At 41.8% G+C, this 15408-nt stretch overlaps 1 protein-coding gene across 2 annotated transcripts; it reads left to right on the top strand.

Moving 5' to 3' along the window:
- Positions 1-1808: 1808 nt before the first annotated feature.
- On the top strand, positions 1809-15188 carry LOC108492052 (lysosomal acid lipase/cholesteryl ester hydrolase-like). 2 transcript variants are annotated; one of them, XM_017803869.1, is made up of 11 exons: positions 1809-1883; positions 2093-2174; positions 5798-5936; positions 7257-7371; positions 8419-8617; positions 9221-9330; positions 10501-10637; positions 11206-11346; positions 12804-12875; positions 13816-13884; positions 14633-15188. In XM_017803869.1, the coding sequence occupies exons 3-11, from the start codon at positions 5805-5807 to the stop codon at positions 14864-14866; spliced, it is 1209 nt and encodes a 402-aa protein (XP_017659358.1). In that variant the 5' UTR covers positions 1809-1883; positions 2093-2174; positions 5798-5804; the 3' UTR covers positions 14867-15188. The 2 variants fall into 2 exon arrangements, with proteins under 2 accessions (XP_017659358.1, XP_017659359.1); XM_017803870.1 differs by lacking the exons at positions 1809-1883; positions 2093-2174 and adding an exon at positions 4952-5021.
- Positions 15189-15408: the final 220 nt, after the last annotated feature.

Here is a 15408-nt window from a genome sequence, read left to right as displayed (position 1 = left end):
ACCCAAACATTGCTAGAAAGAATCCATTATCTCCACCCCATGGGTATTTAGAGCACTTTGACCACTACTGAAAAGGGCTGCTTTCAGAACAGTGCTGAAGAAACTGTCATCCTATTAATTTCCCAGGATAACTATGACTCTACCAATCTTTTTTCAAAGAGGTAGTTACTGCACAAAACCACTCAGCTGAAGGGTAACCTCCATGGTTTTTAGGTTACAGCATTATAGGTCACCATCCCTCCACAATAAAATGCCATTAGCTTCACTGTGAAAAGAAACACATTGCATTTAGGGGTTTCCTTTCAGCATGACAACTTCATTCTCCATTTGAATGAAATGTTAATGTGGGCCAAATCTGGGATGCTATCCAGGGCAGGTACAGCTGTTAGACTAAGACAGTTCACTGGTGACACTGTATGACCAAAAGACCAGTGCCTCACTCGGCGTAATGGTTCATTAGCCAAACAAATTAACCATGGCTGTTGCCACTTCTGCACCTTTCCCTTCCAAAACAAACAACAGGCCTGTTTCATCTTCTAAGCCCACTACTGAAGCCTGTTCTGTTTTCTTCTGCTTCACAAATGTAACTAGAGTTCAATCCAAACAGCTCTCCTCCAGACAAGGACATTCCCTACATCAAATACAAATTCCTGGAGTCAAATACCCTTCAGAGAGTCAATCTTTCAACTCTCTCACTGCTTGTAGGGGAAATGTATGAGGACTGAGGCCTACATTATAAGTTTTCCATACTTTCAATGGTAAATGAAATTGCAATATACCTGAAAGTAGCCAGAGCATTCCTTAAGGTCACCTAGGAAAGAGCTTGCAACTGTACAGCTATTTTACTACCTGAGACACCATAGAGGAGGCAGGGTGTTGAATTTTCTGGAAAATCAGTAGAAGCAGGTTGGGCAAACAGCATTGGACACATTGTGGGGACTGTTGATCTCACCTTGGGACATGAGCAGGGATGAGGCATCATGTTGCAGAAGTCCTTCTGAGTGATTAATTTATGGTTTAATGAAAGTTTTNGACATCAGAGAAGCCAAGTTATAATGCTTTTTACTGAGAAAATACCAAATTACATTTTTCACTATCCCAAACAACATTCTTTACTTTGTATTGTAAAGCAGAACTGCTACTGTGCCTTCACTGACATCCTGTTGTTTCACTCTTTTCCTTCCCCCACTAGTCAAAGGTACCATATCATTTGCAATGGTGTTCCCAAGAATACACCCTTTCATCTGATGTTCTTCTAAATGTTCATCAGCCCATGAAGAAACATAAGTTCTTCTGAAGACACTTGTGAATGAATTGGCTGAACAGGTTGATCCTCACACAGGAGGATTCTGCTTGGTTTATAGCCCAGCTGCCCAAGGGCACAGAACGAGTCCTTCTGCCCATGGTCATCAAACCAATCTCAGTGAGGACTGAGCCCTCAGGCTGACTATAACTAATTCAGCCATTAGGCAAAGGTCTCCAAAGACACCATGTTTTCAGAGCTGATGAAAATGGCTTGGGATAAACAAGACCCCTTGTTTGTTCCCTCACTGGGTGAAAGGTTGTATGTTGTGTTCAAGCACTCTTTGGTGCTGGAGTGTGATAAATGCAGAATAAGATGGGTTTCATGAGTTGTGATGCTCAGTGGGAAACAGATTTAGGTCAATCTGGAATCATAAAGTTAACATAAACAAATGAAAAGCAATAGCAGAGACTGTTCTTGAGAGACTGTGTTCAGAGAAGCTCGACACTTCCTCATTTTCATCTTAAAAGATTATATTTGAAGCAGCCCCTCAGTTGGGCAACAGTACTGGTCAAGGTCTGCCACAGCCCCAGCGAACTGGAACACCCAGGTCCCAGCTAAACATCCTAACCACTGATTTGTAGGTAGTCTGTAAACTCTCCTGCTCCATAGTGCATTTTGGGTTTGTGAATTAAACCAGATCTTTTTCATCACAAAGATTTCCCCACTTCTGAAGCATTGCCAAATCAGCACTTAAACACGCTCTACAATACATGCTGCCAGCTCATGACACTCACAGCTGCTTCCCCGAAGTGCTCATTTTGTTTTGACTTCCTTTTATCTGCGCAGGTTTCTGCCAGTGAATCAGTCTGCTAGTGGAGACGGAGCAGGCACAGTGGCAGAAGACACAAGCAAGGCAGTCAAAGCAGAGGTAAGTTGCTTGTACATATGTGTTCATGGTCTCTTTCTCTGTTGCCTGTCTCCACGAAGATGTGCTGTCTTGGTTTTATGCAGTTCGTTGTAAAAATAGACAGTGTTTTGCCTCTCTGATCTGTAAGCCTGCTGCTATGCACAGAGGTGCTTCTTTGCTCAAGTTAGAAGACAAATAAGTTTGACGTGCACAAAAGGAAGAAAAAGAGCAACTATTTAATTTTTCTCTACTTGTTTTCTTCAGTCTGAGAACAAGGGAATGAATGTCCCAGAATTGCAACAGTGTGTGTAATCTGGACCTCCCCTTCCTGCCATATGCACATGTATGCTTTGTTAGTGAGTAAGGCAGCAAATTCTCATATGTGTTTAGTCACAGTTGCTTTTCTGGTTGGTGTGGGGTTGCCTTACAGCTTCTGTGAAATAAATTTTAGACTTCTTAAAGCACAAGGGTAGAAGGATGAATTTCGGAATGGGTTTCATCTTAGTTTCACTAAATCTTAAAAGTACCTAAAGAACTTTCAAGGGCATTTCTTTCTCTGACCATTTTTCCATCTAAGCATGTTCTTTTATAACAGTTTGGTTTCACTAAATCTTAGAAGTACCTAAAGAACTTTGAAGAGCATTTCTCTCTCTGACCATTTTTTCATCTAAGCATGTTTTTTTATGACAGTTTACCATGCCCAGTAGTTACTCAGTTATTTCACCTCACTAGGTGGAAACAGCTGCTCACATCTCCTGTCTTTATTCCTAAAGCTTAAGGGAGTAGCAGCCTGCCAAGGTTGATAGTACTCAGCCCGCTGTATCTCATTTAAAAGGTGAATACCTGGAAGTCCATGAGCCATGCCAGCTAAGCCAGGTGATGACAGAGTGCACTGAGGAAAGTTTGCCCTAACAAGAGGAATAATTTAGCCTCTGCATTGCCACAACTAATCTTGGTAGTGATTTGGAAACAAGCTGAGTGGAACTTTTTCTTCCCAAATGAGATTCCCAAATGAAAGAGGTATATTTTACTCCCACTAGAACAGAACAAAACAGCAGAAAGCAAAACAGAGTGTTGCACTGCCTGAGTATGTAGTTGTGAGGCTTCCTGTTTTGACAACAGAAATTAAGAAGTATTTGATATACAAAGGGAATCAAATGAATGTGTTTTGATGCCAAGTTTAAAGTTTTGGGTGTTTCCAAATGCTGCCTCATTTCAACTGTTTGATGACTCATGAGATTTAACTTCTTCAAATTTGTTCAGTCAATTTTAAAGGTTAAATTGAATATCACAAAAAGTCAAAATATATTTTCCTATAAGGACGTTTAGAGACTGAAAAAATCTCTTGGTTACCCCTCTCTCATTCCCACAAATCCTGTTCATATTCCCCATTACTTGACAGGGAATACTGTCTTATTTTCTCTTGATCTTGATATTGAACATTTCCAAGTACAAATAAACTTCATAGAGCACCATATCTCATCATAGCAGATGACTTATGCTAGAAGCAGACTCAATAAACATGTGGCTGCATGAGAACCTCTGTTCTTCATTAAAAATTACATTCTCCATGTCTAATGTCTGCTTTAAGAAAGACTTGTCTCCTGGGTCTGCTTAACTTCCTAATGAAAACTATACAACAGACATATGTCCTACAAAATTCACTCACAAACCATGCATGCTGTAGCTACTTTGAAGCTACATGGACACTGAAAAGTTGATTTGCTCACTCTTGCTGACTGCTCAGCTGATTGCTGGACATACAACAGCTGCCTTCAGCCTGCCTCCCCTCATGCAAGGCTAAACCCCGTTGAATAGTCCTTCCCTGACAAACAGTCCTCAGGAGCTCTTGTGAACCCCATTACCTTACAGGCTTGTATCTCAGTGCTGAACTTGGCAGATATTTGACAATTACATCAAAAGTTAATTATGAGATGGACAGAAAGGTGAACTAACACAAACACACCATTGTCATAGAAGCATGTCCTCTTCTTCTGAGGAAACCAAGCTCACAAGAGCAGTAATGTCCCCAGTCATTACTGGTGAGGCAATCTTACAAGACACCTTGATGAGCTGAAGCCTTACACTGAAGCATTACGTGTACCTTTTGTCCCATGGATTCTATTGTTGAACATTTGGTTTTCCTGCCTGATCTTTATGGTCTTTATACACATGCAGAATGGCTGCTACTCTTCCCTTCACAGCCTTCATTCTGTCCTCCCACATTCAAGCACAGCATACAACAAAAATCAGATGTATAAGGGCTCTTCCAGAATGTGTGAGCACAGTACTGAGCTTCATGCTTTAATCTTCTTTGTACAGTTTTTTAGAAAGAATAATCCTATCCCCAAATCCCATCCCCTCCAGCTGTCTTGTAGGCAAGGAGCACTGAAGTTGTGAGCACTTCTCTTGCTCTCCAAACAATTTTAGCCCATAATCCCACACTCAGTAACTTTCTGGGTCACAGAATCTGTTCTTCCCTTTCCTAGGTTGTATTCAAGTCAAAATTTTCATGTCGAAAAAAAGGTCTGGGAGGGTCACAGAGAGCAGTGTTCCTGCTCTCATGGACCTGGATTCTGGAAAATAAAGACTAAAGCCTGGAAGCAATATCTCCTACTCCTACTGTAGGTGGAGTGGACATAAACTTGTACTAGGTCAACTGCACTCTGCAATTTCTATTCAGAAAAGCTAATCTGGCACCTCCAGTCAACCCAGGAAAGGGCAAGATCTCACCTCCCCATGACCAATACAAGATTTGCACTCTGGACAGCCATTTCTAAGACAGAAAGGAGACAGGCCCTTGGCAACACAAAAGCAGTCTCAGGATCCACTGCTCACTGCTCAGGCTGCTTGGCTTGTGGCTGAGAGGTAAGGCTGACTGGGAACTGACTCATGGGAATTTTGGGGAGCCACACATGGCCACCTTGTTTGCTTCATATTCTCAGAGGAACTAATTTCAAGCAGGACTTGAACCTGGTCTTGGGCACATCATCCTGTGATGAAAGCACAAGCTGCACTGAACCGGTGCAAGTATGTTCCCCTAAGCCAAGTACATCTCCTCACAGAGTCCTTGAATCACTTCTGGCCCCTTCATGAGCCTCATTATCTGATCCCTCCCCCCAGCATGCCACTGACAGCCCTAGGAATGGCATTTGATCACAGAAGAGGAGAGGGCAGGTTTAAAGAGAGCCCACCCTGATTCTCTCTCACCTCATTCCTGAGGAGACAGGAATCAAACAATACTTTCTGCTCTGTTCACCTCTTCTGCTGGCAGAAGAGTGGAGAGAGATAAAGGCAGGTAAGCTGGGTGATAGTCATCTGAGGTACTCATGCTTCTTTGTCAAGCTTCTCCTAGACATACCAAGAGCTGGCCTTGCCTATTGACCACAGTTCTCTAGGAATCTACAGAGTGCTCAGGCATATTCTTGCATCGTATCCCAAAGTGTTTTATTATCCTGTTCTGCAACCCTACCTGTTAAACAGGGTGAACTGTACACAACCCCTTCTCACACAGATACTTATTCTGCCCTTTGGGAAACAGACCTTGGGCAACCTTCAGGAGATTTCTCACCTGGGTCTTCTAGTGGAATTCCACACCACTCCCTTCCTAACAGACACACCCCTGCATGTGCTCTTTCACACAGCCCCAAGATGTGGTGCCTCCTCCTGCTGCTCTGCTCCCAGGGAGTTGCCTTTTCAGCAGGATTCACAGCATCCTCCACTCTGAGTGCAGACACAAACCCATACAAGAAGACTCGCAACCCTGAATGCTTTATGAATGTTGTAAGTTGGATCACCTTCTCCCCCTTTCTTTCTAAAGCTTCTCTCCCAGTACCATTACCACTGTTCCATAACAAACAGTCCTTGTCAGGAAGCTAAGAAGGGCCCCTTTTACATTTTCCATTTTCCCAATCTGCTGTTTCCAAAACCACTGCCTTAGAGTCACCATCAAAATGAGGGCTGGCTCACAACGTGCCAGGGACATATTGCACGAGGGCAGACACATAGCACTGTGTCACAGTGCACAGCTAGAGAATGCTGGCTGCTACTTTTGGCTCCAAGGCTAGGCAACTCCCTAGAACCTCCTGAAGAGCACTGGATGCCCAGGCTACTGAATTTTGATCCCAGCAACTGGACTCAGACCTGGACTGTGGCCATAGCACAGATTACGTGCTCCAGTCCATATCAAACTGAACAACAGACTTTTGCTGCATGTGTTTAGGGTGAACCCCAACAGATACATGATAAACGTGAAGCTGCGTCATGCCTCATGACAAATGTTTGCAGCCAGCTTTTTTAACACATGTTGGTATTTTGGGCTACCGCACAAAGGGAGGAGTGCGAACCTGGCAAGAGGACAAAGAGCCCTCCAGCAACAGCCTGGAAGAAACCTTGAGTCTCCTATCTGAACAGTCTGGGCTGCCACAGAGAAGAATTCCTTTGCAGTGGAGGCAAAGGCTGGTTTCTAATCTCAAGTGAAGCAAAGGTCTGCCCTTCCATAACAACCTGTTTGCTCAGAGGTAGGAGAAGTTGAACCCCTCCTTCAAACAGCAGATTCTCACAACACAAACTAATCCAAGATGGCTTGCCCTGAAGCACCAAAGATTTCCTCAGAGTACATGCAAAATTAGGTGTAGGTGGTCTTATCAGTTCCTTTGACGAGGTCTCCACCCTTATTTGCCTTGCCTGCATGGCTTGCCCAACCACATTTTGGCAAGAAAGGAGTCATTATGGACCTCCCCACAGCTTTTAGCATTGTCTTATGCAGATAGGGCGGCATATTTAATCTGTAGAAAGGTACAATCTGTATCAACCTTGCAAAGCATGACAGCTTGTCTCCCAAAAGGTTAGTCACTGAGTACAGTTCTGCTTTGTCCCATAATAGGGAGCCAAAAACCAAACGACTACAATCTAAGCAGGTCTGGAGAGGACTCTGCTGCGTCTTTTTACAAGACCTGTAATATTTATTGTCAGCCAAGGTTCTTGTGGCCAGGGGCCTTGCCCTGCCATCACAGTACATCTCACATCCACACTGTTCATTTTGGTTACCTTCCAGAACAGGACAACTTGCACGTTAACAAACTCTCCTTTGGCTTTCTGCAGAGTGAAATTATCAGATATCATGGGTACCCCAGTGAGGAATATGAAGTTACAACAGAGGATGGATACATTCTTGCTGTTTTCAGAATTCCTGCTGGGAGGAACAGCCGAAATACAGGTGTGACAGAGTTATAGGACATAAAGAATGTCTGAAACCCAACTCCTACTTGGGTCCCCTCCCCTTGGCACATGCAATGGCATGTACCACACCTTTCTATCTCCACAACAGCATCTCATCAGAAATGTGGTTTGAACACTGAATCCATCTGAAGTCTGCACATTCACTGCCTCTGCCCTTATTTCAGACTTTTCTAATAATTTTGTCGTATCCCAGTTTGGGATTTTTTTGCTTAAATGACCTGTGGGGATGGATTGGTAAACTGGATTTGGGAAGGTTTTGTATTAACACACTAAGTAATAAACATATAAAATAGAAGCCTGATAACAAAGCCTCTGAGGTTAGGCATATGAATATTCATTCCTGGGCTTCTGAAGGACAGAGATATTCTTGAGGAAGGAGGTAAGAAATCATGTCATCAGTGAAAAGCAAATGCATTGCATCAGTAGTTTCATCATATTTTCTGAATGGAATAAAAATGTCTAGCTGAAATTTGAAATCCTAGGTACCGCTACTTTGTTTAGTACTCCTTGTTAGAATTATAGAATTATTTATTTCAGATAATTGGATATTTCTCCTAATTGGATCTCTTCCTTTGGAGACCATTTGGACCAGCCTGACTCTCAAAGTAAGGCTAACCAAGGTTAGATGAAGGGCCTCTCAGCCCTGCTCACTTTGTTACCTAAGGGTGGATATGCTTCTTTGGATGAATTTTTCTTTGTCTTCCATACACTATTACGCCTTCAGCAGTTTTCAGCTTTGGGTAGATGGTTTCAGCATAGGCCCTGTAAGTTGGCTTTCCAGTGCTAGAAGAGGTAGGGACAGGCCTCCTCAGTAAATTCTTTATTTGCCAGACCTGTCATAAAATGGCTATGAAATGTCATAAAAAGGTTCCTGCTTGCATGGAACAAACCTCCAGGTTTCTCAGAATAATATCTAAGTATAGTTCTCCTGGGAGCTTCTTGAAGAAGGAAACCTCTCACAAGCTGAACTCTGCACTCCAATGTTAATTACTGCTCCAATTAAGAATATTTTAATCTTTTTCAGGGCAAAGGCCTGTAGTCTTCCTACAGCATGCTTTTCTAGGAGATGCTACTCACTGGATTTCTAACCTGCACAACGACAGCTTGGGCTTCATCCTCGCAGATGCTGGCTGTGATGTCTGGCTGGGAAACACCCGAGGGAACACTTGGTCTTTAAAACACAGGACCCTTAATCCCAGCCAGAAAGAATTCTGGAAGTTCAGGTACTCTGTAGAGAGAGAATTACTCAACATAGAAACTCCAAGGGGACTAGACAGCTTCAGCCTTATGCCTTTTACCTAAACCAGCATCATAACGGGATCTACACCAACCAAGGAGAGTAAAGAACCAGATGAAGAACGATGCTCGTAGCTACTCAGAGTCGGGAGAACTGGCTGGGAATTTCAGACACTGGGAAATTAAATATCATGCTGAGGAAAAGGGAGTACTGTGAGAGGGAGAGCAAGAACCTCAGCTAGAACAGGCTGAGCAGCCTTGTCTAGAGATCTCTAATATCTCACAGTTGAATTCAACCGAGAAAGAAATGTGTTTTGTAACCCATGCTGGTGAAAGTGTTGATTAAATTCAGTTCCCCAAGGGCTGCAGCTGTCAGGCAAAACTGGCATCTGCTCCACAGAGAGCCCAAGGCATCAGGCAGCCTGGCTGTACAGCTGTGTCCCTCTGCCCACTTCCCCAAATCAAGCAGACACAGCCTGCAACCTCATCCTTCAATGGGTCCTGCTGAGTGCAAGGAACAAAACTGACATTCAGTAACTCACTCTGTGATGGCTGAATTATCTGCAAGCTTTTTGTGTTTCTCCCTTTAGCTTTGATGAAATGGGTAAATATGATATTCCAGCAGAGCTGTACTTCATCATGAATAAAACTGGACAGAAGGATGTGTATTATATTGGTCACTCTGAAGGCGCAACTGCAGGTAATGTTAGGACACTTATTCACAATGATTCATGTTCCTATCTGATCAGTAGGTGGGTCTCCCCATTGATTCTGTTGTTTTTCTTGTTCACAGAGAGCTAGAAAAACATAGAGGATTTTCTGGGTTGAGATTTGGAAAATAGGCAAAACTTTTCTAAAAACAGTTTTGGTCACCATTAATAAGCAAATAAACCTAATAGCAGAAAAACTAAAAAGATAAAACATCACATATAATACATAATTTAAATTAACAGAAGACAAGGAAAAATAACCTCAACATTACTAAGTCATGAGACTTAATGTCAATCCTACAATTTAAAGCGTAGTTCATGAGTGGCTATAACTGGCCACATTAATGTTTAAAAGCATAGTGCCAGAGACTGAAAATTAGGAAAGAAAAAATATTATTAACTTCTTTTCTCTTAGGCCCAACCTTTAGCATTAATTTATTTCATGGCCTCTGAATGCACCTAACTTTCTTCTAGCATCAGTTGAAAGCTCTTGATATTTATGGTTTATATGTAAGATCCATGAACAGATATTGATCAGAAATGAACAACTGCTAGTTCATTAGTGTAAACAACCCAGAAAAAAAAGAGAAGGAAGAGTGGGAAAATCATAATATTATCACAGCTCCAGATCTTACCTTCTTTGCCTCTCATAAGAGATTTAAAGACCCACAAGGCAAAACAAACTAACCATCTAGGCTTTCTTCAGCTACTGGTGATGCAAACAATCAGTTGAAAACATTCAAACCTCCCAGTATTCAGCTGATTATTGTACAATTTCTTCATGAAAACATAAACAGATAATATCTATATTATATATATAATATAATAAACTATAATCTGAAAAACTCATTTTTTAATGAGTGTTTCTTGAACTTTAGAGGGAATTAATGTTAACATGAAAACCTCATTAACATGTTGCTACAAAAACTGTTCTGATGAAGGCAATGCCCAGACATGCTCTAAACCCCAGAATGAACTTTGCCTACCAAATAAATTTAGTTTCAAGACTTATCTTCAACACTTGCCGTAAGCAAAACACGCAGCACAGACAAACATGAACAACAGACGGCAAATCTGGTATCAGTACCTACTGTTTATATATTTAATTTATCTGTGGAAGATATCTTCACTAACTCAGTCTGTCTCTTCTCTGTTTGCAGGCTTCATAGCATTTTCTACGTACCCTGAGCTGGCTCAACGGGTGAAAGTGTTCTTTGCTCTGAGTCCAGTAACTGCATGCCCACATGCTACAAGCATTCTGGTTAGGATAACAAATCTTCCTGAACCACTGCTCAGGGTATGTCATTTTTCCTTCTAAGGGGCCCAATGTTTTACTAACCTTCACGAGGTTCACTCAGCCTGAGATGAAGTGTTCCCAAACAAGTGACCTGCTGACACTGAGCTTGGGATGAATGGAGTGCTCTTGAAAAATCTGTTCCCAAACTCCATGGGGAAAACAGTCAGGATACAGAGCTTTCAGCAGCAGATCCCTGTGAAGCAGGAGACTAGTGAAACTCTATCTTGTTGTAGAACTCTTGCAGTTTAACTAATATTTTGCTGGCCTCATGCAGGAGGAACTAAACCAATGCAATAGCAGCCATGGCAGTCTCTGGGACTTCAAAAATGATTAGGTATTGAGGTCATTACACTAGAAATAGAAGGATGGCTTCCTCCAGGATTGATTATAATAATATGAAAAAGGAAGAATAAATGGGGAAGAGAGTGTTTTAAGGGGTACTGTGAGGGTAAGCTGTTTCAGCACTCTTTGAATACTGCTCTAGGATGCTAGGCTATTAGCTACAATTTCCTGCATAAAATGCTTCTGTAACAAGAAAAAAAAGTGTTGCACTTTTCCTTTCCTTCAGTTAATATTCGGCTGCAAAGGAGCCTTTCACCAGATCGGATTTCTGAAAGGACCCGTGACACAGTTATGTACAAACCTGGATAAGTTTTGTGCCCATGTTCTCTGTTACATAGCTGGAGGAAGCATAAAAAATCTGAACACGGTAAGCATATGCAAGAACACCTATTCAAAGTAAAACTAAAGTGATTTTGGAAGTTTCACTTGTACATTCTCTCCTTACTCAGTTACTGTCGTGCATGTAAACATACATAAACCACAACATAGTTCTCAGCAGACTGAGGGAATGCCAGGACATTGTGTGCTGTCAACAGCAGCAGCATGACTAGAGGTAGTGATGGATGGGACCAACAACTGGGCACATTCCTATTCCAGAAAGAAAGGACTGAATTCAGACTACACCTATATTGTATATGTCAATAGATGTACTCTTACTGGGGGCTAAGCCAACCAGAATTGGTCACGCACAGATGTACTTTAAAAAGAGACAGTGAATGATGGAGTCGGATTTATTCTTGGCAATACAGTTGCTAGTTTCTTCCCTTGACATGTGGACACTGGGGTCCTCTGAACACTGGAATAGCTAAAAGTCAGGAAAAAGCCCCTTTTTAATTCCCACTTTTAAGACTACTTGCACCAAAACTTGGTCCCAAAGAACAACCGTAAGGGGCATTTTCCCATTTTGTTGACCTTAGAAGTGGACCCAACAGCTCAATCTACAAGGTGCAGAGCTACACAAACTCCTTATGTTGTGCTGAGAAGTGCAGCACACCTACAGTGGGATTCACAAACACTAATGCATCAGTCAGAGGGGAAGGAGAGACAGAAGGGTTTTCTGTGTGCTTGCCAGCATATGGACACTGTGGTGTCAATCCCCTTTACAGTGGCCAAAGTGCAGAAGCTGGCTGTATAATGTTTATTACTGCAATATCTGTAATGACGGGGGGGGGGGCATTTTTTCCATCTATAACCACTTCTTAAAAGCACATATGAGAAAGCAGTTAGAATCAAAGGTTCAATGCAAAAGAAATTAAAGGCATTGCAGCCCTTTTTGAATTAAAGAGCTAAACCATTAAGGATATTTCCTGATTTGTTAAGTCACTCATGTGGTCCTCAGGGCAAGATGACATGGCTGAGGAAGAATCTGGGGAGATGGAACTGGAACATCTCCCTAATAGAACTACAAAAAATACAAACAGAAACAAAATGTATCAGTTTTGTAAGTTGGCTTCTTTAGGACTAGGAGTGAAGTGAAGAAAAAACCAAATCTTCATAAGACTTATAGATGCATGGGGGTCTGGTGTGAGATGGGAAGTCTCCTTTGAAAGAGTTGGAAGGTTTTTCCCCAGTTTTGCTGGGCATAGCATCCCACAGCAGTACTGTCTTCGTGGAATGTACTGCTTTCCTGGAGAGGGCATGCAGATACATACTCTTAACCAGCTATTCTGAAGTCTGCTTCTCCGTTTTCTGTCTGATATTCGAAGAATATCCCATTAGTATGGAGGTTTAATACAGCAGCAGTATGTTGCTCAGTTTATTTGCATTTTTATTCTGTCACAACACTGGGTTTCTGTCTTTATAAAATTTCTGCTTTCTCCTCAGAGTCGAATAGACACATACGTAGGACATTCCCCAGCTGGAACATCAGTACAGAATATTATTCATTGGCAACAGGTATAACTGTGCACAGATGTACAAACATCTTACTACTGCTTTTTATGCAACCAACAGCCTACAAGGAAATCCAGAGATTACGGATCTGGGAAACTGACCATCACACTTTCTCACCTGCTGCCATGAGCACCTGCACACTTAATGTAGTCTAGAATGTAGATTTGCTCTTGAAGACACCCTTGGCAATGATTCCCAGCAGTCAGTCCCACAAGATACAACTAGCCAGGAAATGGAGAAAAACCACTGACAGCTAGTGACTTTACAGTCCATTTTGCCAGCCTTTAACAAAGTCAGGTGGATAAAAGCAAACACAGATACAGCAAGATCAAATAGCAAAGACAATCCACAAGCAGATTTCTAGCACACACCCAGCTACTTAAATCCTTGAAGTAAAGGTTTTCTACATTGACAGGCCCTGGCTTTCTTTCAGCCTTTATTACATACAACTACTCACAAATGAAATTACTTGTCATGTTCATGCAAAAAATAAAATCACCAAAACAAACAAAAAACTCCAGGTATATGTATTTAACTCTTCACTCATCAGTCCTGCAAGGCATATTACACTAGACTAGTAATAGCCCTGACACATTATAGACATTCAGGTTCTCTTTCCATGGGACAACTGAACCCAACTCTGTATTACGAACACAAACCCCAACCTTAGTTACCCAAGGTAGTAAAGCAAAATTGTAAGTAATAAAACATACCAAGGGTGGAAGAAAAGGATCATGATAAAAAACTAGCAAGAGAAAAGGCAATGAAGCCACTTATCCTATGATCTACCCACAATATCCAGGAAGCCTGCAACCAGAGAAAGGTGGGGGAGTAACTCACAGTCCACTACCCAAGCCTTGACTTAAATCATAGGCAGTAAAATGCCTCCTGCACTCTGCTTCTTGGTCTCCTGTCACTTTCATTTTATCTGTTCTTTTAACAGCTAGCACATACAGACCAATTTCAAGCTTACAACTATGGCTCTAAGGAAAACATGAAGAAATACAACCAGGTAAGGCAATATGTTTTCCTTCAGAACTAATTCTTGGGTCCTGGCAAAACTAAGAATAGAAAAATTCAAATTTTAGCACATGTGAATGCTACCAAGGGAAAGAGGGGTCTCAGGCTATGTTTCAACTGAATCACACACAAAAGTATAAAAGTCTATTCACAGACATGGCATGGACAATCCTTGCAGACAGCTAACAGAAGTTCCTTTTGCCTCCCCTACTGATGCAGGGATGTGTCCAATGACATGCCAACTTAAATGTCATTCTCAAAAGGCAAAGAGCCACACCCAAGTCCTGGGACCGGATGGGTACAGTGCTCTCCAACTCCCCCAAAATCTTCAGGATCTGCCTTTCAATTAAGGGAGGAAATGAATTTCACAGCTACAGTGATCTCTCCAATGGACTGACAATCATTTCACTTTTAACCAGCACATTTGACTTGCAGTGTCCTGTGCTGTCTGCTTTCCACAGACAGAAAGACTCCAGAGGTATAATCAGTCCATTTCTATCTCGCATACTGTCTCAGAAATTTTCTAGAGTGAAATTATAAATGGCCAAATTATTTCCTTGTCACTTAAGTTCCAAGCATGAAAACTAAAATGAACAGTTGCACTCCATGCCCCAACAAAACTTACAGATCTTCACACTCTGAATATCAGGAAAGAGAAAGAGAGATGTTTGCACAGAATCCTTCCCTAAACATAAATTTTGATACAACAGCATTTACTCAGGCTTCTTCCCTTCTTACAGACTGCTCCTCCTGTGTACAAGATAGAGGAGATAACCATACCAATTGCTGTTTGGAGTGGAGGAGAGGACACATTTGCAGATCCAAAAGACATGGCAAGGCTACTTCCTCAGATTAGTAATCTCATTTACCATGAGCAGTTTCCTACATGGGGACATCTTGATTTCATCTGGGGCCTTGATGCAACTGAGAAAATGTATATGAAAATCATTGAACTAATAAAAAAATACTTTTGAAATTAATGAAAGCTGAAAACATGAATGTATTCAAGCATGTACTGCAGGGATCACTTAATTTGAACAGCTTTTATTTCTACAAGACTGATTTGCCTAAGCCTACATTCTGTTGTTCTCGTGTATATCTTATGTACCCCATCAAGGCATTCCCATGCCCAATTTGTGTCTTCCTGTGGAGACCTAAAAGTGTGATTTGATCATTTCTCTGTTGAAATGAGCACCTTTATTTACATTAAATTATTTATCCCCTTGACAGAGGACTTGGCTTTTTTTTTTTATTATTTTTTCCCCTCCTCACAGAGATCTTCAAACACAAGAAACTGAGCAGACAATAGATGACTACCAAACATCAAGGAATTCAGCCTGAGAAAAACTCATAGAAGTATTCTGCTGCCCTCCATGCCTACAAAGCACCCAGATGTCTGTTCATACACTCCAAACCCCTCAATTTTGAAGACCATGGATGGCAGCTGAGGAATAATAAAATGCAGCCCCATCTGGCAAGGTGCACTCCAAGCAATACAGGTTCCACCCCATGAATT

This window comes from Lepidothrix coronata, unplaced genomic scaffold (genome assembly GCF_001604755.1).
Source record: "Lepidothrix coronata isolate B3197 unplaced genomic scaffold, Lepidothrix_coronata-1.0 Scaffold8, whole genome shotgun sequence".
NCBI classification, from domain to species: Eukaryota; Metazoa; Chordata; class Aves; order Passeriformes; family Pipridae; genus Lepidothrix; species Lepidothrix coronata.
The sequence above is the reverse complement of the archived record's forward strand: the minus strand, read 5'-3'. Positions and strand labels throughout refer to the sequence as shown.

Coding starts and splice junctions, on each gene's coding strand:
- LOC108492052 (XM_017803869.1), top strand. CDS start 5,805: ATGTGGTGCCTCCTCCTGCTGCTCTGCTCCCAGGGAGTTGCCTTTTCA. Junction 9,331..10,500: donor CTCTGAAGGCGCAACTGCAG/GTAATGTTAGGA, acceptor CTCTGTTTGCAG/GCTTCATAGCATTTTCTACG. Junction 12,876..13,815: donor ATATTATTCATTGGCAACAG/GTATAACTGTGC, acceptor TTCTTTTAACAG/CTAGCACATACAGACCAATT.